This window comes from Ursus maritimus, unplaced genomic scaffold (assembly GCF_017311325.1).
Source record: "Ursus maritimus isolate PB19 unplaced genomic scaffold, ASM1731132v1 scaffold_24, whole genome shotgun sequence".
Lineage (NCBI taxonomy): Eukaryota > Metazoa > Chordata > Mammalia > Carnivora > Ursidae > Ursus > Ursus maritimus.
The window spans coordinates 20,173,160-20,195,504 of record NW_024424897.1 but is presented as its reverse complement, the minus strand read 5'-3'; the positions used below and the strand labels follow the sequence as shown (position 1 = coordinate 20,195,504).

Below are 22,345 nucleotides of genomic sequence, written 5' to 3'. Positions count from 1 at the left end.
TCACCTTGATCAACAAACACTTGGAGGAAAACGGGGAGCGTGTTGTAAAAGAAACGGGTCCTTTGAGAGGTGAGGGTTTGCAATCGAGGGCAAGAATGTCTTTGGGAAGATGGATGTCTGGGAGTCCCCGTTCCCAGGGTGCTGTGTTAGGGGTCAGAAGACCGTGGAGTAGGGGATGCAGGCACAGCCTAAGGGGCTACAAGGGATCCCCAGGATTAAGAAAATCTGGCCCTAAGAGGAGTGGCGAGTCTGGGGGCACCCAACCCATTACCTCGAGTCAAACTTCTTGCCGTCCTCGAAAGTGCCGTTGTAGTGGTAGCGCACAAAATCCCCCATCTGCACTTCCCGGGGACAGGTCCTGGGGATGTGGTACCTCTCGATGACTACATCTTCCAGGGGGCCCCCGGCCGGGCTAGCACGGCCCAGCCCCCTCCCCACGGCCTGCAGCAGCAGCAGCAGCAGCTGCAGCAGGGGGAGCCCAAGGAAGGTGTGGCTGGGGGACACCGCGCGGAACATGGTGCCTGGTGCTGGGACGGCCGGCAGTGAGGCCGAGCGAGGGAGTCGCCGCCGCCAACCTCCTTCCCCCCTCCTCTCGGAGCAGGCTCCCCCCCTTCCTGTCCTCCGTCCCCACCCCCGCCCTGGCTGGTCCACGTGGAATGGGGGGCTGGGGAGACTGAGCTGGCGGGGCCGGGGGCGGGAGACGGAGGGTGGACTAGGAGGAGGGGCCAAGGCTGAGTGTTGCAGTCACAGGAATGCGCCACTGAGAACTCCCGCTTTCCCCCCTCCCGCTCTCCCGGGGCTCAGCGTCCAGGGGCCCGGCCGGGGAGGGAGGTTCGGGAAAGCGGAGAAGTCGGAGCTGACTCCAGTTTAAAAAAAAAAAAAAGAAAGAAAAGAAAAAAGTTCAGCTTTTTTCCGGAGCCCCGGGTCCTAAAGCCGGGCTGAAGCATCCCTTGCTTCTTTCTCCGCACCCCCAAATCTAGGCCTCTCCAGGTGGCTGGTGGGGCTCCAGAATCTGAGGTATCTCGTATTCCCCACCCCGCACCACCCCACCGTCCCAAGGATGGCCTTTCTAGGGACGGCGAGCGCGGAGGCCGCAAAAGCTGGCCGGCCAAGACTCTCCCGCGCGGGGATGGAGATGGGTGGGCGGCGGCGGAGTGCCGAGTGAGGGGTGAAACCAGGTGTGCGCACCCCGTCGGACCGGGTGGGGTTCGGGGGAGAGGGACACGAGGGTGACTTCATCGGCTAGGGGCGGAGAGAGGAAGCAGAAGGGACTCTGTAATGGAAGAAGACCAGGTGCCACGGTTTGGGCAGAGTGGAGAGGCGGCGCTCCCTCAATTTCTTGATCTTAACTTAAGGTGGGGATTGTCCTTGTGTGGGGAGGGGCTTTGCGGGCTCCTCATCCCGGCGGGAAGCGTTCCTCCACCCACTTACCATCTGCCAAGGGAAGACCCCCTAGGGCAGGAGGTCCTCTGGAGGGGACTCCGGACACCAGTGGGCCCCTGCCCCTCAGAGCTGACCCAGACGACCCCGCCTTCCTGCCCGGGTGCCGGGCGCAAGACCAGCGGGCGCCCGCCCGGCCCCCCGCTGCGCCGCCGGCCCGCCCGGCCCTGACGCCTGCTCCGCCCGGGAGAGGCGGCCGGCTCGGCGCGGCCATGGGGCCCGGCGTGGGCTGCTGTGGCTGCTGCTGGCAGCGCCGCGGCGCGTACGAAGTACAGCTTCCGGGGCTTCCCGCCCGAGGACCTGATGCCTGGCCGCGGCCTGCAGGCCACGCGCTCGAGCAGTACGAGGGAGAGAGCTGGCGCGAGCGCGCGCTACCTCGAGGCGGCGCCTGCGGCTGCACCGGCTGCTGCGGGACAGCGAGGCCTTCTGCCACGCCACTGCAGCGGCCCCGCGCCTCCCGCGGCCTCGCCCTCGGGGCCGCGCTCGGCCCTCGACGGCGGCCCGGCGACGAGTGGGCTCGCGGCTGCAGCTCTTCGGCCACGTCCTGGAACGTGCCGCCTGCCTGCGACGCTGCAAGCGTTTCGCTGCCGCGCTCCAGTGCCCTACCCGCCGCGGCAGCTGCTGCGCGACTTCAGAGCCGTCTGCCCTACCAGTACCTGCACTACGCGCTGTTCAGGGCCCCGGCCAGCGCCCCGCCCTCTCCGGTGCCCCTGTCCCGCCGCGCGCTCCTCCGCTCCCGCCGCGACTCCCCAGCCCCGCCTCGCCCCCAGTCCCGGAGTCCCCCACCCCCTCGTGGCCGCCCCCAACCCGGGTCGCCCCTCACCTTCGCCCCGCCCTGCCTCGCCCCGGGGCCCGGCGGGCGTGTCGTTCCGAGCCGGCGTCGGGTTCTGTCCGGTCGGCAGCAGTCGCTCGCACAACCGGGACAGCCAAGCCCACTCTGCGCTCCGGGCTGCGCTCCGGCCGCTTCCGACACCCTCCGTCCCCGCGCCACAGGCTAACCGGCTGGAGAAGGCGGCAGCCGCGGCCTACACCTTCCTGCAGAGGAACCCGAAGCACGAGCTAACCGCCAAGTATCTTGCATGCTCACTACGGCTGCTGGACGCGGCCGACAGCGCGCTCCTACGACTTGGAGCGCAGCCCTACGAGTGGGTGGAGGGTAGGGCGACCCTGCCGCTTGTGGGAGGGGAGGTGTTGGTCTCCTGACCCTTACCGCTCCCTGCAGCGTGTTCCTCAGGGCCGTGAAGCTGTACAACAGCGGGACGCACAGCACAGGGGAGGACATGGGAGCGGGCCTGGCCGAGTACCTGGCCGTCTTTGCCCGGTGCCTGGCCGGCTGCGAGGGCCCGAGCAGGTGGACTTCAGACTTCTACCAGCCATAGCAGGTACTCCCCAGCCCCTGCAGCCCCCTGTGGGTGTCCCTCATCCACGGGGCCCTGCTTCCCAGAACCCCTAAGGCCTCTTCACACAGGTATCCATCCCATACACTTATGAAGCACAGCAAGTTCTTGGGAGGTGGGCAGGAGTAAGGTGGGTGAGGAGGGACAGGCTACAGTCCTGACTGTCCACTGTGTGGGCATGGGTGCAGAGAGGTGGGGACATCCCCAAAGGGTCTGGGGACATGGGGTTCGGGCCTTCCAGGAGAGGGCTAAAGTGCCAAGGTGGTGTGTGCAGAAACAGCCCAGCGTTGTGGGCAGAAGGCAGTTTGTGCCAGAAATCGCACCTAGTCTGGGGATCCCTAACTGCAGGGGCAGAAAGGACTGTCCTGAGCTTCTCTCATAGGCTTCAGTCCCACCTCCAAACCTCATCTGCCTCGGGATGCCCCTGCTCCCTCTGGTTTTGGGGGGGGCTGAGGCGGAGGGTGTAAGTCGCCCACGGGTTGTGCTGAGCACTGCCCTTAGGGCTGAGCGGTCTTCACTGGCATCACCTCCTCGATCGCACAGGCTGGGGACCCCAGCTCCTCACCACTGCCTCCGCCCTAGATCTCCCGCAGAGTCCCTGCAGTGCAGGGTGGACGTGAGGCCAACTTGACCCCCAATGTGGGGGCTATTTCGTGGAGAAGTTCGTGGCCACCATGTATCACTACCTGCAGTTTGCCTACTACAAGTGTGAGCCTCCCTGCCGGGCTTGGGATGGGGGCAGGGAGGGAGAGCACTGTGCTGGGAGTGTCACAGAGTCATGGGGAGCCGTCCCTGGAAGTGAGGACCCTGGGTGACAGGAGGGAAGGCTGGGGGTGGTGGGCAGGTGAGAGGGTGGAAGGAACAGAGAGAGCAGCCTTAGGAGAATTCAGGGACCCCTTGGGTAAATGACTGGTAGCCACCAACTGCACAGAGCACTTCTTTACAGACCCCTGCCATGTCTGTTTATCTCACGTGATGCTTTCACCAACCCCCAGCAGCTGACATGACTGGACCCATTTTTCAGATGAGAAACTGAGGTTCATACAGTGCAATGGGGCCATGGGTCACATGGCCAATGAGAAGTAGCACCAGGACTTACTGCTCTCCTTGTCTGGGGAGATCTGGGCCTCAGCTGGGACTAGGTGCATGATCTCCAGCGTTCCTGCAATGCTGAGATGCCAAGATTCAGGTGGAGGCTGGAGACGGAGCTGAGGACCAAGGAGCCAGGAGACCCTTCATGGGTCCAGGTGGCAGAGCTCGAGGGCCAGGCTGCCGGGCTCTCATTCCCAGTGCCATTATGCTCCAGCTGTGTGAGCTTGAAAACCTACTAACCTCTCTGTGCCTCAGGTTTCTTGTCTATAAACATGGATGATAATAACAGTGAGGCTGAAATGAGTTACACGGGCCTGGCACATGGCAAGTGCCCAGTACATTCTAGCTTGAGTTATTATTATTTGGGTGGGGTGAGGTGGCCAAAAGATCTTCGGGGGAGGCAGCTGGGCAGCCGGAGCACTGGACTGAGTTGGGAGATGGGGATGGGCTAGGAAGGTGTCCTGAAGGTGGGGAGGTGCCGGGGCTACTCCTCACTCCTGTCTCCTGCCTCGAGTGAGCTGACGCGGCGCCGTGCCCCAGTGCTGCCAGCTACATGCTCTTCGCGCTGGACAGTGCTGCTGCTGCTGCAGGCCGTGGGGAGGGGGCTGGGCCGTGCTAGCCCGGCCGGGGGCCCCCTGGAAGATGTAGTCATCGAGAGGTACCACATCCCCAGGACCTGTCCCCGGGAAGTGCAGATGGGGGATTTTGTGCGCTACCACTACAACGGCACTTTCGAGGACGGCAAGAAGTTTGACTCGAGGTAATGGGTTGGGTGCCCCCAGACTCGCCACTCCTCTTAGGGCCAGATTTTCTTAATCCTGGGGATCCCTTGTAGCCCCTTAGGCTGTGCCTGCATCCCCTACTCCACGGTCTTCTGACCCCTAACACAGCACCCTGGGAACGGGGACTCCCAGACATCCATCTTCCCAAAGACATTCTTGCCCTCGATTGCAAACCCTCACCTCTCAAAGGACCCGTTTCTTTTACAACACGCTCCCCGTTTTCCTCCAAGTGTTTGTTGATCAAGGTGAACTGCTCTGTTTACTTACCGGTGCTTTATTTAAAGGCCTGCCCGGGAGGAGGTTCTGGTCCCCATTGTTGGGGGGAAGGGCATGGACCCTGCTGCATGTGAATCTTCCAGGGGTCTCAGCCTGGGACCCCCTCCCTTTCTTTCCAGCCTGGATCCCTTCTGGTTCCAGCCCCAGGGTTCAGTGCCTTTGTAACCAGAGAAGAGACAGTAGAACCTTTTTGGAGGCGGTGGGGGTTATGAAGAGCTAGCGTGGTGAAGCAGTGTGAGCACTATAATGAGACGGCCTGACGGATCCAGGAGCAGAGGGCACAGCCCTGTGTAGGGACCCTATCTGTCTACGTGTCACATGGCCGGGCATTGACCCCTGGGCTCCTCGGAGGGTTCTCTTACCTCTCTCTCCGGGTCTCCCTGCACCCCCACCTTCCTCCATCTTAGCTTACCAGGCCAGGGCTGCCGCCCATCTTGCCAGCCTTGGGGTTTGAGAGATGGGCTTCTGGTTTGATCAGGCCTTTGGTCAGCCCTGGCCAGTCACTTTTGTTGGTGGAGGCGGGGCAGGGCTGACACCAGCCTTGGTTAAACCTCAGGTCCCAGCCACACACCATTATCCACAGAAGTCGGTCCCTCTTAGACCCCTTCCCAAAACACACAACTCAGCCCACGGGAAATTAGTGGCCTTGGCTTTGGAAGGCAGGCAGTAGACTGAGTAAGAACATGAACTCCAGAGTCCAAGACCCTGGGTTCCAATCCAGCCTGTGGCCATGGACAAGGAATTTTGCCCCTTTAAGCTTCATGTTCCTTATCTGAAAAATGGAGGTTAAAAACAAGCTGGAAAATTAAGTCCTCCCTTCCTAAGGCTGGTAACAGGGCTCAAGGAAGGTGATGAATGAAAGCGAACTTCGCGCAGTGCTTGCCAGTCTGAAAGCCAGTTGAGGGTGCGTTAGCCCTGACTCTGGGGAGGACTGGGTGCTCTGAGAGTTTTTAACTGGTAGAAACTTTGTGCAGGCCTGGGCCCTCACAACAGCAGTGTGAAGGCAGCAGCTCAGTAGGCAGAATGAGGTATGGCCCATGGCCAGGAGTCCAGCCCAAGTCAGGGAGGGGTGGGGAGCAGGGGATGACTTCCTTGGTGGGACTCTGGGAGCCTGGCTGGCCCTAGTCCATGGAGTGCTGAGCTTGGAAAACTTTCCTAACCCATGGTTCTTCACCCCTTTGATCAAAATAAAAATCTCTTGGGGCACCTGGCTGGCTCAGTTGGAAGAGCATGCAACTCTTAATCTTCGGGTCATGAGTTCGAATCCCACGTTGGAGGTAGAGATCACTAAAAAAAAATTAAATAAACTTAAAAAACGAAGTGATTTAAAAGTTTTTTTTGGAATGAAAATCTCTGGGGGCGCCTGGGTGGCTCAGTCGGTGAAGCGTCTGCCTTCAGCTCAGGTCGTGATCCCAGGGTCCTGGGATCGAGCTCAGGGAGGAGCCTGCTTCTCCCTCTCCCTCTGCCACTCCGCCTGCTTGTGCTCGCTCTCTCTATCACATAAATGAGTGGAATCTTAAAAATAAGTAAGTAAATAAATAAAATAAAAAAATAAAAATCTCCCAACCTCCCTTAACTTCCGAAAACTTAAAACTGTGAGAAAAAGCAAATAGAAGTCAAGAGGTACAAAGTTCGAATTACAAGTAAATACATCACGGAGGTGTAAGGTAAAGCACGGGGAGTACGGACAACGGTATTGTATTAACCTTGTGTGGTGACAGGTGCTGACTCGACTTACTATTCCGATCTTCTCGGAACGCATGTAAATGTCGAATCACCATGTTATACACCTGAATCTCCTATCATCTCGTATGTCAATTATACTTCAATAAAAAAAATAAAAGTAAAAGAAAAACAAAGGCCAGGGCAATTTTAAAACAGGCCTTTCCAAAATTGGAAACCAGTGCCTATCCTCAGTGAGCTCTGCCGCCCCCTCCTTTCCTTGGAAAATTGATGGTGTGGCGTTCACTAGACCGCATGTCAGCGTGTGACCTTGGGCAAGTCCGCTAGTCTCTTGTCTCAGTTTTTGTCAGGAGAAAAATGAAAACCCTAAGGCCCACTTCACAGGGGAAAGACTGAAATAAGGTGGTGAAAGCAAAAGGCCGAGGATTTCATTGGCCTCGCAAATGCTCTATGTTCCCCCTCCCCTCCAAGCAGGACTCAGCCCTCCGCGGCTGTCCGCAGGTGGTCGGAGCACACAGAGCCTGCGCAGACAGCCCCCCACCCCCATCCCAGGAAAATGAAAGCCCCTGGCCTCCTGTGGGGGGGGTTTCCCTTGTGTAACAGCCCCTCCGCTTAAGGTGGGGAGGGAGGCTTGAAGAGGAGACAGGAGCGTGTGGACGCACGGCTGTGTAGCGGGAGGGGGCCTGAGTGTGTGTGTGCACCTGTGTGTGTGGCCGTGGGCAGAGGCCGCTGTACCCCGTCTGTCTCCTCCCTCCCCCAGCTATGACCGAAGCACCTTGGTGGCCATCGTGGTGGGCGTGGGGCGCCTCATCACCGGCATGGACCGGGGCCTCATGGGCATGTGCGTCAACGAGCGGCGACGTCTCATCGTGCCCCCCCACCTGGGCTACGGCAGCATCGGTGTGGGTGAGAAGGGCTGGGGCCCAGGCGTGGGGATGGAGGGGACCCAGAGGCAGAATCAAGGACCCCAGGGCCAGAAAACTGAAGCTCAGAGTGGGAGAGGGACTTGCCCACGGTGACACCGCACGTGCAGCGTGAGTCGCGGCAGGTCTGGGACTGCAGAGGGAGGAAAGGAAATGACAGGGCCCTGGATAGAATCCCAGCTTGATGGGGGAGAAGGGGAACTAGGGGTGGGGGAGGGGGTGGCCTAGCCGGTCATTCAGTGTCCATTTAACCCGCCACGCTGGGGCTGCAGCAAATATGGCAGCAGCTTTGACATCACGTAAGGCTAGAGGGAGTCCTGGGGCCCTGGGGACTGGCATACTGAGGGGTCTGGAAGCTGCACCAAACATGAGCTGTGGCTGCCGGACTCTCACAGCGGGGCTCATTCCGCCGGATGCCACCCTCTACTTCGATGTGGTCCTGCTGGATGTGTGGAACAAGGCAGACACCGTGCAGGTGAGCACCTTGCAGCACCCAGCCCACTGCCCCCGAACGGTCCAGGACAGCGACTTTGTCCGCTACCACTACAATGGCACGCTGCTGGATGGCACCGCCTTTGACACCAGGTAAGGGCTGAAGGGAGTCCTGGGGCCCTGGGGGCTCTGTAGGATGGGGATGGTGTCAGGGGCCCATCCTGCTTCTCCCATCTCCGGCAGCATCACCTCTACCTCATTCTCTGCAGCTACAGTAGGGGCGGAACTTATGACACCTACGTCGGCTCCGGCTGGCTGATCAAGGGCATGGATCAGGGGCTGCTGGGCATGTGTCCTGGAGAGAGAAGGAAGATCATCATCCCTCCGTTCCTGGCCTATGGCGAGAAAGGCTATGGTGAGGGCAGACAGGGACTCGGGGATTCCCCCTAGAAAAGGGCTGCCACATACAGTTGTTCAGGTTGTGTACTGCACAAGGGCGCTCAGCCAAGGAGTCAAATAGAGATGAAGTCTATCTTGGTGGTGATCTCACTAAGAAAGGGTGCTTTATTCTGTTTCACACATGCATTCAGTATGGGCTGGTGATGGCCCTGGGGAAGATCCAGCTCACGCCTCACAGGGGGAGCAAGAAACAGGGCTGCTGAGGGTAAGGAAGGGTCTCTGGAGAGCAGAATTAGCACCTTTTTTGCAGGGTGCTCACATGGGCCTTCCTGAGTGGAGAAGGAGCCCTGGTTTGCTCTCCACTTTATGGTTCAAGCCTATCCCTTCCCCAGGGACTGTGATCCCCCCGCAGGCCTCCCTGGTCTTCCACGTGCTCCTGATTGACGTCCATAACCCCAAGGACACCGTCCAGCTGGAGACGCTGGAGCTACCTCCTGGCTGTGTCCGGAGAGCGGTGGCTGGAGACTTCATGCGTTACCACTACAATGGCTCGCTGATGGATGGCACCCTCTTTGATTCCAGGTCTGGGGCGGGGAGGGGCGTGGGCTCATTGGGAGGGAGGTGGAAGAGGCTGAGGCAGGATCTGGGGTCGCCCTAGGCAGCACCCGGGGGGTGGCTCTGAGCTGCGGGGGGGGGGGGCTTTGACTCACTTGCTGGCCCTCCCTGCCTTGTGTTACAGCTACTCCCGCAATCACACCTACAACACCTACGTGGGGCAGGGTTACATCATCCCCGGGATGGACCAGGGGCTGCAGGGCGCCTGCATGGGGGAGCGCCGGAGGATCACCATTCCCCCCCACCTGGCCTACGGGGAGAACGGGACTGGTAGGCGTGTCCCCTGTGCTCCCAGTCACCATGGCAGCCCCTCTGCGGACTGTTCCCTGACTTCCCAACCACAGGGCCATCCCAGCACCTGCTCCGCCCCTCTCATCACGAAAACCGTCACCCACCCACCTGCCACACAGACTCCGCCCTTTCCTCCAGGGGCAGCCCTCCAACTTTTCCCTTCCATACTGGAGAAGGGCAGCCGACTCCTGAGTTTGGGGAGGCGGGGTGGTTATGGAAGAACAGAAACAGTGTAGCCCTAGGAAGCAAAGAGACCTGGACTTGAGCCCCAGCTTTGCTGGAAGCCTCAGTGTCCTCAGCGGTAAAATGGGACTAATCACATTGACCAGCAGGGTAAGTTACTGGGAGGTTGCAGGATGATATGTGTAAAGGGCTTTCTCACTGGGATGGCCCTCCCCTCCCCCGCCCCGCACCCCACAAGAGGGTATTAGAAGAATTGACCCTGGGGACAAACACCCTGTCCCATCCTGGCTTAAAAACACAGGGCGGGGGAGGTCTAGGGGCCTCTGTGGAGGCCTGAGCAGCCCCTGCTGGATTCCAAGCCGATCCACTCCCTGTTCTGGCCCCAGGAGACAAGATCCCTGGCTCCGCTGTGCTGATCTTCGACGTCCATGTCATTGACTTCCACAACCCTGGAGATCCGGTGGAAATCAAGGTTCTGTCCCCGCCCCCAGAGACCTGCAATGAGACGGCCCAGCCCGGGGACTTCATTCGCTACCACTACAACTGCTCCCTTCTGGATGGCACTAAGCTCTTCTCCTCGTGGGTCCGGGGCAGGGCCAGGGCTGGGCAGGTGGGTGGGCCCAGGTGCAGGGGGGAGTCCTGACAGCCCCCTGACGGGGGCTTCGTCCATAAGTTCCCATCCAGCGAGCGCGGGGGAGCCCGAGGAGCTGAGATTCTTGACTTGCGGGCGCAGGGAGGGTGAAGCCGGCCATCTAGGCGAGCCACGGCTCCATTTGTGGAGGGGAAACCAAAGCAGGGGGAGATGAGCCCCCCAGGCCACACTACAGGGGCAGCAGCACCATGAGGAGTGGGTCCTATCTCTGAACTGTTGGGCCCGGCCCTCGGCTGTGTGGGGCGGGCACCAGGAGGAGTGACTGGGAAACTGGGCCCGCCCCGGGGACAACGGGATGCCAACTGGCCTGGGACAAGGATGGATGCTGACCTGGGGATCTGCTCTCCCCCCAGCCACGACTACGGCGACCCCCAGGAGGCTACTCTGGGGGCCAACAAGGTGATCGAAGGCCTGGACACGGGCCTGCAGGGCATGTGTGTGGGGGAGAGGCGGCAGCTCGTGGTGCCCCCCCACCTGGCACACGGAGAGAGCGGAGGTGAGGGCCGACTGGCCTTGCTGGCTGGTGGGAGGAGTGAGGGAAGCCTTCCCAAGGGTTCTGCAAACATCCCATGTGACCAACATGGGAAACTGAGGCCTCTGGACTGGGGAGCACCCAGGGCAGGCTGGGAGTCGGGTCCAGACCTGGGCCTAATGGCGACGCCTTCCTTCTCTTCTCTTCTCGCTCCCTGCAGCCCGGGGTGTCCCTGGCAGTGCGGTGCTGCTCTTTGAAGTGGAGCTGGTGTCCCGGGAGGAGGGGCTGCCCACAGGCTACCTGTTTGTGTGGCACGAGGACCCTCCTGTCAACCTGTTCGAAGGCCTGGACCTAAACAAGGATGGCGAGGTCCCCCCGGAGGAGGTGGGTGAGGAGTTCAGTTCTTCTAAGAACCATTCCCATGCTGTCACCCCAACAGGAGCCACTGTGTGTGGTGGCATCAAGCAACACAGTCCATCCGCTGTCCCCTCGGCACCTGTTTCTGCCCCTGTGCTGGGTCCCTGGGCCTTATAGGTCCCTTGTCCCTGCCTCTTCCTCATGCAGCCCATCCCCCCTATAGCTGGCCGGCCGGTGCCTGGGGCCCTTCCCCAGGCCACCCACAGCCCTCAGGCGAGACCCTCACTCCCCTCTCCCCTTGGCTGTCTTGGCTCCCAGTTCTCCACCTTCATCAAGGCTCAAGTCAGTGAGGGCAAAGGACGCCTCATGCCTGGGCAGGACCCGGAGAAAACCATAGCAGACATGTTCCAGAACCAGGACCGCAACCAGGATGGCAAGATCACTGTGGAGGAGCTGAAACTGAAGTCAGATGAAGACCAAGAGCGGGTCCATGAGGAGCTCTGAGGGCAGGGGCCCGGGCCGGGGCCCAAATGCAAAGGCCCACTTCTGGGAGGACAGTGGGCAGTGGGGCTGACCTTCTAAGAGTCATCCTCCCCTGTGCTGGCATGGTGTCTAGAAACATCTAAAACGTGGTCACAGGAGACGACGGCCCCAGAGTAAAGTCCATAGCACAGACCTCTATTCAGTTTTTCTCTTCTGACCCCAAACCCCTCCCTTACAAGTTTTGGAGTCACAAAGCCAAGCCGGCCATGCTGGCACTTGCTGGCGCCTCACCCATACCTCCCCCTCCACGGCACCAGACACTGAACAAGGCCGAGCTTGTCATTTCTTTATTTCCCCTAACTTCCCTTTTTTCCATACTTTTCCTTGCCGTCCTCAGCCACCCCCCCGCCCCCGTCCCTATTCCTGTGTCGTGGAAGCTCCCTAGGAGCACGAACCAGGACTGACCGGACCCTCAGCCTTCCTCCCTCAGCTCTGGCTGGCTTCTCGGGAGGGCAGCGCCCCACCTGTCACACGCCCCTCCTGTGTCCCCACACCTATGCTGTCCGCCCCTCCCTGTGGCCAGTAGGGGCTGAGGCAACCGTGGGGTGCTGCATTCAGGGCTGGGCTTGGCGTTGCCTTTCATCCCTGAAGAGAAGGCTGCTTTCTCTAAGGGACAGAAAAGAGGAAGAGTGTGAAGGGGGCGGGGGTGAGGATAACTACTTAAATGGATCTTACGGCTACAATGTTGTTGGTTCGGGGCTGAGATAAACTTGGAAGAAGGGCTCACTTGGGGGTCAGAGGGGGGTAGGCAGAGCTCTGCACACTCAAAAGGCTAAATTGGTGTCAGATCCCTTTCTCCTTTGTACCAAATAAACGACTAAACCAAAGGCCTCAGGGTGTGCTCTTTCGGTGGGGGGAAGGCCCTTAGACCCAAACACTGGGGAATAAAGGGGCACAAAGCAGGAGCTCAAGATACTGTGTCCCTGGATCTCTGCCTCCTGAGGCCTAAGGAGGGCCCTCCCCATGGCAAGGGAGCCCCCTGTCCGCTGGAGGGAAGATGGGGAGTGGGTGTCTTCAGAGGGGCCTGCGGGGAGGTTGGAGAGATGATCCCTGTCTCCTAAATGTCCCAACTGAATGGAAGGATGAGGTTCCTGACCTCAAACAGGACAAAGAAACTCAAGGATTAAATTAAGCTGCACAGGAAGAGTTCCTCTCTTCCATGTAGATTTGTTCCAGTGCTAGGCTATCCCCACCTCTCCCTGCTCCTGGCTGCCAGCCATTCCTCCCTGCCCCATCCTCCCTCCTGTCCGAAGGAAAGGTAACAGGGCTCCAGTCTCCTGTGTCTTGAGGGAGGAGTTGCTTCAGCCAGCAGGCAGGCCATCTGCCCCTCACCCTCCCAGCTGGACTCTGGCCACAGCAACAAAGGTGGCCTAAGGCAGGAGAGGACAGGAGAGCAGGGGAGGCTTGGGAGAGAGACTGATGGTCCGGGACTCCCTGGACTGACCTGTCCCCCACGAGCACCCACTTTCTGCCCAGGATCCTGAGACACGGCTTTTCCCCACAGCCGATCAGACATTCCCGGCCCCAACGCATCCCGAAGGCGCTGCGGGGTCTGGCAGTGACTGCCACCCGGCCTCAGATGATAACACCCGCTCCCCAGAAGCGAACAGAGCCCGAGGCAGGTATGCAGGTGTGAAGCCGAAGAAATGCTACAGCTTCGGGCGGAAACACTGAAATCCTGGCCGAGCTCCAGAGTTGGAGCAAGTTTCTGGTCTTTTCCAAGCCACCCGTAAACGGGAACTACGCCTACTTTCAGGACGCTCGCGAAGGAGCCGCAGGGAAACGCGCCCGTCCCACAGCCAGGCACCCTCCGCCAGAGAATGAGGGGGTGCGTTCCTCTGAGGACAGGCGGCAAAATGCCAGGTGAAACTGGTGCTTTACCTTTTTTCTTCAAAAGGTGCCCTAGAGAGAATCCAGCTCGTTCTTGCCCATCCAAGTCGACAGGGGAGGGAGAAGGCAAAGAAACTCGGAAGGAAGCCCAGTGACGTGAGGCAACGGAACAGAAATCACTCCCACTTTACTGTGTCCCGGAGCGCCTTCTCCCTTCAGGTCCCAGTCTCGACCCCCCTGAACTCACCCATCGTCGTGGCCCTGGGCCCACATAAGGAAGAGAAGACAGGGCAGGAGCCAAGGGCACAAGAGAAAATCAGCCCCCAAATGGATCCCTTTGGGGATCCATCACCAGGGAACTCTGCACACAGGGCTGGCCAGACCCGACTGACCCCAACGGGACTTCGAGGTTAGCGGCTACCCCGGCATCGAGTGAAACCATTCCAGGTCAGAGACACACCTTCCAACCCCGCCTGCCCACCTCGGCCCCCAGGCACATTTAGGGTATGCTCAGAGGGTCTTGGAGTGAATTGGGGGTTTGTTTTTTTTCTAAGATTTTATTTTCTAAGTAATCTCTACACCCAATGTGGGGCTCGAACTCATAAGCCTGAGATCAAGAGTCACATACCCCGCCGACTGAGCCCGCCAGCCAGCCCTGCACCCCCAAATCAGAAGAGCTGTTTTTTCCTTTTTTTTATTTTGATCTGTTTCACACATTAGATTTCTTTGAAGACTAGCTTCCCATGTTTAAAAACTGGGGGGCAAAGAACCCCTGTCTAGATGGTCCCTAGAGACCCTGTAGGGCCCATGTTCGTCTGGTTGGCCCTCCCATCTGGCAGGCCCTCCCGCCAGCCTCCGGAGGACACCGCAGAAGACGCTGGGCAAGGAGGGAGAGGCCTGGGCTCAGCGGCTGCCCCCGCCCCGGACTCTGCGCACACGCGGACGAGCAGCGACCAGCGCTCCCAGCGGGCGGTCTCCTGGTGAGGCTCCCCCCTCCGCAGCCTGCGGCGCCTGGCCCCCACCCGCCCGCACTCAGGAGCCCTGCATCTCTCTCCAGTCCCCGCGGTGCAGGATGTGCTGCAGCAGCCCGTTGACCACATCCAGCGTCTCGTCCTTCTCCAGCACAATGTCGTAGGAGTCCATGTAGCGCTCCCGCCGCTCTTCCACCTGCCCGGGGGAGGGGGGTAGGGAGTCCCCAGAACGCCCTGCCTTCTGCCTCTGCCTCTTGGGCACCCGGGGCAGGGGGAGGAGGGCATGCGAGCTGCAACTCCCCAAGAGCAGCTCCAGGTCACAGGGACCTGCCCTTCGGATGGCAACGGGTGCTGGGAGCCGGCATTAACTCTTGGGCCAATGGCAAAAGGACAGGACGAGGATTAAAATTTAAAAACCAGATGTTACTTCTAATCTATCTGGACTGAATTTTCACATGGCTCAGGCATTCTGGAGGTCTTCAGCACCTGCTGGCTGAGGTGGGTGGGTGGGGAGGGACTGGTGGCCTTCTCATTTGACACCATACTGTGCCCCTTTACGACTACAGTGTTTTCACCCCTGTCGGCCTCTGGTCTGTTCTTGTGTTTTTGTTCTCTGAATTGTAAACCCGCCTCCTGAATACTGACCATCTCCCACTTCTATCATGCTTTATAGCTATGATTTAGGAGGACTGTAATCAGCGCCACCACTTCCTACACTATGTACCATGGGTAGAGAAAGCTCCTTGCCTCAGTTTCCCCATCTGTAAAATGAGGCGTAAGAGTCACTACCTCAAAAGGCTGCTGCAAGGACTAAATGAGTCAATATGCCTGGTACGTGGTGAGCACCCAGTAGTGTCTCTGAACTCCACTGTCATGCCGTGTGCCCAACACAGCCGTCATCGCTGTTTTCCTATGACAATATAGCTCGTGGCTTACCTCAGTGCCTCTAAGACTTGACCACGACCAGTACATACAGGTGTTCACTATGCATTAGTTAACAGGCACTGAAACAGAAGCAAGCCACTAAGACAGGAAGCCCTGGTCCCACACCTACCTTGTCGTTTAAGAAGCCAATCTTGAGAATGTTCTCCACACCAGGCACCCCATCAGCCATAGTGAGGTCCCCCATGGAGTCTCCCAGCAGGAGGATGTTGGTTTTTCCCTGAAGCTGCTGGAAGTACCCGGAGTTCTCGCAAACGAAGCTGTTCTTGTTGTATGTGTGTATGAGCTGGCCCTTGAATCCCCGGAGGAAACCCTAAATAATCAAGAGACACACAGAAGGGCTGCAGGGACCGCCTAGAGCCAGTTTGCCACTGTCTCTGTCACAGGGGAAAGGGAATCCTGACAGCCAGAGAAATGCCAAAACCTCCTCCTAGTCTAAACTCAGGGCCCACCAAGTAGGTCCTACAGCCAGATTTGTGCTATTTTTGTAAATTCAGTTTGACCGGAACGCGGCCAGGCTCGTTTGCTCACGTCGTGTCCGTGGTGGCTTTTTTCTCCACAGCAGAGTCGAGTGGCTGTGACAGATCGGAGTCCATCCCCCAAAGTCTAAAATATTCACTACCCAGCCTTTTACAAAAAAAGTGTGTAAGCGCTGACTTAAACTCACAAGGACCCTCTGACACCACTGATCAGAGGCTCCAGTGGGAGCACACAGCCGTGACGCGAGCACTGTCCCGGCCACACGGGCGCTCACCCTCGGCTGCAGGTGCGCACCGCCCCCCCCAACGCGACCGGGTGAGAAGTCCAGCCATTGGTGTAAAGGGAAGAAGTCAGAGCACAGGTGAGTCGGAGCGGCCCGCCTCGGGCTCCAGGAAAACAAGTCAAAGTCTAAGCCCTGGAGTACCTACGATGGCACATGACCTGGGACGGTGACATGGGGCCTGGCTGAACCCTAAATCAGGTACCCCAGGGTAGGGAGCTGTCAGTCAAACGCCAAAGGGCCAGTCCTTCAGAGGTAACTGTCTTTAGCCGGCATCAAGAAATAAATACCTGCCCGAGGGCAAGAAGTCAGCACGCCTTCCCTCCCTCTCCTCCCCCAGGGTTTAGGGTTTCGGGTGCTGCCTGGGGGGCTGCTGGTCCCCACCCCTCTTCTACTCCCAGCCTAAAGGAGATGCGGCTCACGTCTTCATCAAAGTCCATGTAGTTAGACATGATGTGGATGTTGGGGTGGAGCACCGTCATCTGTCGGATAATCTCCTCCAGGATGTCACCGATGCCCGCGGAGAAGATGAAGAGGGGAATGTTGTTCTGGTAGAGGGTGTTGAAGAACGTCTTGTATCCCTCCCTGAAAAGAGACGGATGGATTCCGCAATGGCACTGCCTCTGCCCCCCGTCTTTTCTACTTGGGTGATGTATTTTTAAATTTTTTCTTTTTAAATATTTATTTGGGGCGCCTGGGTGGCTCAGTCGGTTAAGCGTCTGCCTTCGGCTCAGGTCATGATCTCGGGGACCTGGGATTGAGCCCCGAGTCGGGCTCCCTGCTCAGTGGGGAGTCTGCTGCTCCCTTTGCCCTTTCCCCTGTTTGTGCTCTCTTTCTCTCTCATGCTCTCTTTCTCTCAAATAAATAAAATCTTTTAAAAAAAATAGAGATTTGTTTGTTTATTTGAGAGAGAGTATGGGGCGGGGAGGGAGGGGCAGAGGGAGACAGAGTCTTAAGCAGACTCCCCACTGAGCACAGAGCCCGACATGGGGCTCTATCTTAGGACCCTGAGATCACGACCTGAGCTGAAATCAAGAGTCGGAGGCTTAACCGACTGAGCCACCCAGGTGCCCCTAAATTTTTTCTTTTTAAAAACATTTTATTTTATTATTTCATTTTTTAAAAAGATTTTATTTGAGAGAGAGAGAGCACGAGCAGGGGAGAGGAAAAGAGGGAGAGGGAAAAGCAGACTTCCAGCTCAGCAGGAAGCCCGACCCAGGGCTCGATCCCAGGACCCCGAGATCATGACCTAAGCCGAAGCTAGACGCCTAACCCCAGTAAGCCACCCAGGTGCCCCTTTAAAAACATTTTAAATTGAGGTCTAAAATACATACAATAAATGGTTAACGCGCACTGATCTTAAGTGGTCAACTCAATTAATATTTACATACGTATACACCCATGTAATTACTAACCAGATCAAGGTTCCCTTCCCAACCAACACCATCCCCTCCCATTATGACTTCATGTCACTGCTGATTAGCTTTGCCTATCCCTGAACTTCATGTAAGTGGGCTGTTGTTTGCTTGTTTGTTTCTGCCTTATTTTGCTCAAGCAAAATAGAACCAGGAAGCTATCTGGGGCAGCTTCACTGAGGAAACACTCCAACCCCACGCTGCTACTTACTGGGTCTGCACGTGTCTCTACTTTCTTGGCTTTTCATGGCTCTCCCCAGTTGGGACACCCAATCCTTGAGAGCAGGCACAATGTTGCCTCCTTCCTCTATGTGCCCATATCCCTCCACCAGTAAAGAATATGGCAGCAGAAGCTTACAACCCAGCAATTGCACTACTGGGTATTTACCCCAAAGATACAAAGGTAGTGATCTGAAGGGGTATCTGCACCCCAATGTTTATAGCAGCAATGTCCACAATAGCCAAACTATGCAAAGAGCCTAGATGTCCATCGACAGATGAATGGATAAAGAAGATGTGGTGTTTGTGTACACACACACACACACACAGACACACACACACACACACACAGACACACACACACGGAATATTACACAGCCATCAAAAAGAATGAAATTTTGTCATTTGCAAATGACATGGCTAGAACTACAGGGTATTATGCTAAGCGAAATAAGACAATCAGAGAAAGACAATTATCACATGATCTCACTGATATGCAGAATTTAAGAAACAAGGCAGAGATCATGGGGAAGAGAGGAAAAAATAAAACAAGACGAAACCAGAGAGTGAGACAAACCATAAGAGACTCTTAATCTTAGGAAACAAACTGAAGATTGTTGGAGGGGAGGTGGGTGGNGGGTTGGGGTGGCTGGGTGATGGGTATTGGGGAGAGTATATGTTGTAATGAGCACTAGCTATTATATAAGACTGATGAATCACAGATCTGTACCCCTGAAACAAATAATACATTATATGTTAATAAATAATAATAATAATAAGACAGCAGAGAGAGCAGCACTGGGAAGGGCGCTGATGATCAAGGATCCCAGGCCAGCCAACAGCCATGTCTGCGTTAATCCAGAACACCAGTCATCATGGCGACCCCGAAGTCTTTTTACCAGTGGGGAAAATGAGCTCGATGCTATTTGTTCTAGAAGATGAAGGCTTGGTCACATTCATACGACACCCACTAGCAGCAGACAGCTTCCTAGGAAGTACTCAAGGGTGAGAAATCCTTTAGCTGTATTCAGAGAGGAAAAGCAAGACCTTCTTCACATCAGCCACTTACAGGGCTTTGTCTCTTCTGACCCCGCTAGCCACGAACTCCCCTCCACTCCTTCCCAGCCTCTTTTTGTGAGAAAACCAGTTTCAAATGTTCTCCAGAGCAAGCAGCTTACCTAAGCATTGCATTGGACTCTCTAACCACCTGGGCAATCTGGACCTTCTGAATCCTCTGTTGGCACAGGAGGTCGTGGGCTTTGGTCCACCTAGAAACAGACACCCCGCAAAAGCCCACATGCCAATCACTAAGTGGGAAAGTGTCCTTTCCCTTTAAAAAGGGAAAAAGTCACCTTGGCCCTAAAGGGCCAAGTCCCCCAATGAAGGGCACTCATCCTTTTCCACCAAGCCACTTCCTGAAGGACTCCGGCTGTCCTTAAAAGGAAGAGGGTGAGAAAGCCACACCACAGCCACAGGAACAAGGACTGGGTGAGCTAACCGCTGAGGCCAAACCTCTTCTGAACCCCTCCCTCGGTGACCCCATGTTCTGGAGAACTGGGGCTCTGTCCAGCAATACCGGTTCCTATAGGAGAATCATCTCCCCAAAGCACTTACCCCCCCCAAACCCAGGGGCTTCTCCCTCCTTCCCAGGATTCTCAGTGGGCCCCCACTCTAGCAGCAGCCACCAGCAGTCCCTCTGTGGCTGGACGGTTGGTTCTAACAGGTGGACCAGGGGAATTCAGTAAGGTAAGCGGGCCTGCACCTCGTTCAAGCTCAGGAGAAACATACCCCCTCCTGGACCAGTCCATCGTGGGGGCCAGGAGCGGTTCAAAACCACCGTCACGTACCATTCCACCATATGAGGTAACTTCTCTTTGATGGTCCGGTGTGGGTCAATCTCAATTGGGTAATAGTGGTGAAGGAGCGCTTTGAGCTGGGACATCCAAATAAAGAGAAAAGCCGTTAGTCTGCATCAAGTTTTCCCCAGCGAAGTCCCACCATTTAGCGTGAGCAAAGAATCACCTAGAAGGATGCAACTCTGTGTTAGGGAGTGACTGATCTGTAGAGCCGGTCAGCCCTTCATTCGCACCCTCCGAGTGGGAGGCCTAACAATCAACAAAGACCTTTGGCTCTCAGGTGAGAGGTTACTGGGATTTTGCTACCCACTAGCTCAGCCAGCAGCGCTTAACCAGCAAGAAGGGATTAATGCTGTATTTCCCCAAATGGGGTACACTTTCTCAGGGTTAGGCAAAGTAACTTCAGGGGCCCATGGATAAACACTTTTCATTTTAGTAGTTTTAGATTCATTTTAATGCATATTAAGAAAAAAACTAGCACACCAAATTCATGCTTTCACGAAGATTGTTTCTTTCTAATTGCATTCAGATGTTTTTTTAAAATATTTTATTTATTTGGCAGACAGAGACAGAGAGAGCACAAGCAGGGGGAGCAACAGGCAGAGGGAGAGGGAGATGCAGACTCCCCGCAGAACAGGGAGCCCACATGGGACTCGATCCCAGGACCCTGGGATCATGACCTGAGCCAAAGGCAGAGGCTCAACTGACTGAGCCACCCAGGTGCCCCACATTCAGATTTTTAATAGTAACCCAACTTTAAGTAAAATATGTAGTAAAAATCACCACAGATATGGCAAAAATCATTAAAGTGGAAGTAGAAAAATCATGGATGTGAGTTGGGGACCCCGCGTGTTAGTGGATAGCCATCACGACGCCAACATCGGGGGAACGACCCCATCTACGTGTACCTCCTTCTGCTAAGATTTCCTTCCACGTCTGGGGAGACCACTTCAGGGACCATGTGTCACACAGGCCCAGTCAGTCAGTAAAAGTGCCCAGTAAAAATGGGAACTGATTGGGTAAAGAATTGTCACTTTAATACAAGCACAGTCTCAGAATTATTATGAGATCAAATGCGGAGTCCCCGACCATGGGTCCAAAAGAGAGTTAAAGGCAAAGATCACACGCTGACAAAGGGAGAAAGCTCCTGAAATGTACTAAGATTCTCAATGTGTGTGTTTTTTTGGGGAGGGAGGGAGGTGTGAGAACATTTTTCTAAAAAGTATAAGAGAATTCAACAGAAGATATACTTTTTTGAAAAGAAAAAAGATTTCATACCTAAACTTCGTTTATTTATTAATTTTTATTAATTTTTTATTAATTTTTTAAATTAATTTTTTTCGGGAGCTCATCAACACCTAGAGTCTTAGTTTGCCCTAGCTTCGTTATCCCAGAGCAGGCCCCCAAACGTGCTGTCTTACTTGTGGATGCAGCTTCCTGAAAGCTGGTAAGATCAGATATGTGAGGAACCATTAAAAGTGACTTAAAGGCAATTACTTAGTCCTGGAGGCAGAACTTATGCCGAAAGTACATCTCCAGAGAGATGGGTTTTAGAAATATAAGAGCTATCTATAATTTGCTGCCCATCTTAATAACAAGTAACTATGAGAGTATTGGAAGGGCTGAACAATATGACAGACTGAAAGACCACTTAGTATGTAATTTAGTGAATTTCATAATGAAGTGAAACTAAATGATACAGTTGTTCAGCAGAAAGCGCTCAGCAAACTGCAAAGAATCGTGCAACCAGCAGGGCTCTCCTCCGGCAAAGTGGAACAACGTAAAATGAACTGCGAGGCTGCAGGATTTGTAATATTTGTATGTATCTCATGGAAACGGGCGTTATCATATATTGATATTAATTCGGAAGTCTTTCTTGATACCTGTTACCTTGCCAAAAAATTATATATTTTTAAAAGACGTATTTATTTTATTTTAGAGAGAGAGAAGGGTGCGCAGAATCTCAAGCAAACTCCCTGCTGAGCAGAGAGTCCCTCGCAGGGCTCCATCCCAGATCCCACCACCCTGAGCCAAAACCAAGGGTCAGACGCTCACCCCACTGAGCCACCCAGGTGCCACCCCCCAATTTTATTATTAAAGAAATAGCACAATGTAGTGAAAAGAGTTTGGGACAGAATCAGATCTATGGGAAAACCAAGCTCTCTGTGTCTTGCCTGTGTGACCCTTGAAGGAGTTGCTTATCCTCTTCAAGCCTGTTTTCTCATCTGTTAAATGGAGATAATAGTGGTTCTATCCACCCACTGGAGTTGCTGGAGGGTTAAACAGCAAATGTTGAAGTCTCTTGTACACTCTATAGCTAGCGGTCTGCATAACATTCATATTCTAACCACCAATCGTCACATGCCTTGAACAAAAAGGAAACACTGCCCCAGTGTAGGAGACTAGGTCCATCTGAACCTAAGAACGACAATTTTTAAAAATATTAATCTTCTAAGGTCTCTATCCTGGAATCTTTGGTCCTAACCAAGAACTATCTGAAGTAGGACATGACAGCCGTCTGTGAACAAAGAAGGGGAGTAACCCACCTCGTTCCGGCACTCCTCACTAATGATCTTGCTGTTATCCAGAATATCTGCAAACACACAAAACTCTTTCACTGGCCACTCAGAAGCCACCATCTTGTCAAGCCCCACAAAGCCAGCTAGTATGTGACTTACTGTAAGAAGAAGGGCATCGCTTTCCATTATATGCAAACCTGCTCAAGGTCATGTCAAAATCAGAAATGACCTAAAATGCAAAAGAGAGATGCTATCCATACAGGCTCCTTCCGGTGTGGCCCTGTGGGGGGGGGGGG

At 55.7% G+C, this 22,345-nt stretch overlaps 2 protein-coding genes across 4 annotated transcripts in view; one reads left to right on the top strand and one right to left on the bottom strand.

Annotated features, from left to right (window-relative positions):
- FKBP10 (FKBP prolyl isomerase 10) overlaps positions 1–12,364 on the top strand; it is a 12,937-nt gene extending 573 nt beyond the window's left edge. Inside the window, exons 2-11 of one of the 2 annotated variants that reach the window (XM_040640625.1) lie at positions 4,531–4,689; positions 7,431–7,576; positions 7,989–8,178; positions 8,295–8,440; positions 8,817–9,006; positions 9,164–9,309; positions 9,900–10,092; positions 10,519–10,661; positions 10,858–11,021; positions 11,313–12,364. In XM_040640625.1, coding sequence (XP_040496559.1) covers positions 4,531–4,689; positions 7,431–7,576; positions 7,989–8,178; positions 8,295–8,440; positions 8,817–9,006; positions 9,164–9,309; positions 9,900–10,092; positions 10,519–10,661; positions 10,858–11,021; positions 11,313–11,498 — 1,663 coding nt within the window. In that variant the 3' untranslated portion in view covers positions 11,499–12,364. The remainder of the gene's footprint in view (positions 1–4,530; positions 4,690–7,430; positions 7,577–7,988; positions 8,179–8,294; positions 8,441–8,816; positions 9,007–9,163; positions 9,310–9,899; positions 10,093–10,518; positions 10,662–10,857; positions 11,022–11,312) is intronic. The other variant, XM_040640626.1, reaches the window with a different exon arrangement.
- A 1,649-nt stretch (positions 12,365–14,013) lies between these two features.
- NT5C3B (5'-nucleotidase, cytosolic IIIB) overlaps positions 14,014–22,345 on the bottom strand; it is a 9,321-nt gene continuing 989 nt past the window's right edge. Inside the window, exons 3-9 of one of the 2 annotated variants that reach the window (XM_040640623.1) lie at positions 22,209–22,278; positions 22,077–22,141; positions 19,522–19,607; positions 18,853–18,942; positions 16,463–16,625; positions 15,393–15,593; positions 14,014–14,534 (exon numbers count right to left, since the gene is read on the bottom strand). In XM_040640623.1, coding sequence (XP_040496557.1) covers positions 14,400–14,534; positions 15,393–15,593; positions 16,463–16,625; positions 18,853–18,942; positions 19,522–19,607; positions 22,077–22,141; positions 22,209–22,278 — 810 coding nt within the window. In that variant the 3' untranslated portion in view covers positions 14,014–14,399. The remainder of the gene's footprint in view (positions 14,535–15,392; positions 15,594–16,462; positions 16,626–18,852; positions 18,943–19,521; positions 19,608–22,076; positions 22,142–22,208; positions 22,279–22,345) is intronic. The other variant, XM_040640624.1, reaches the window with a different exon arrangement.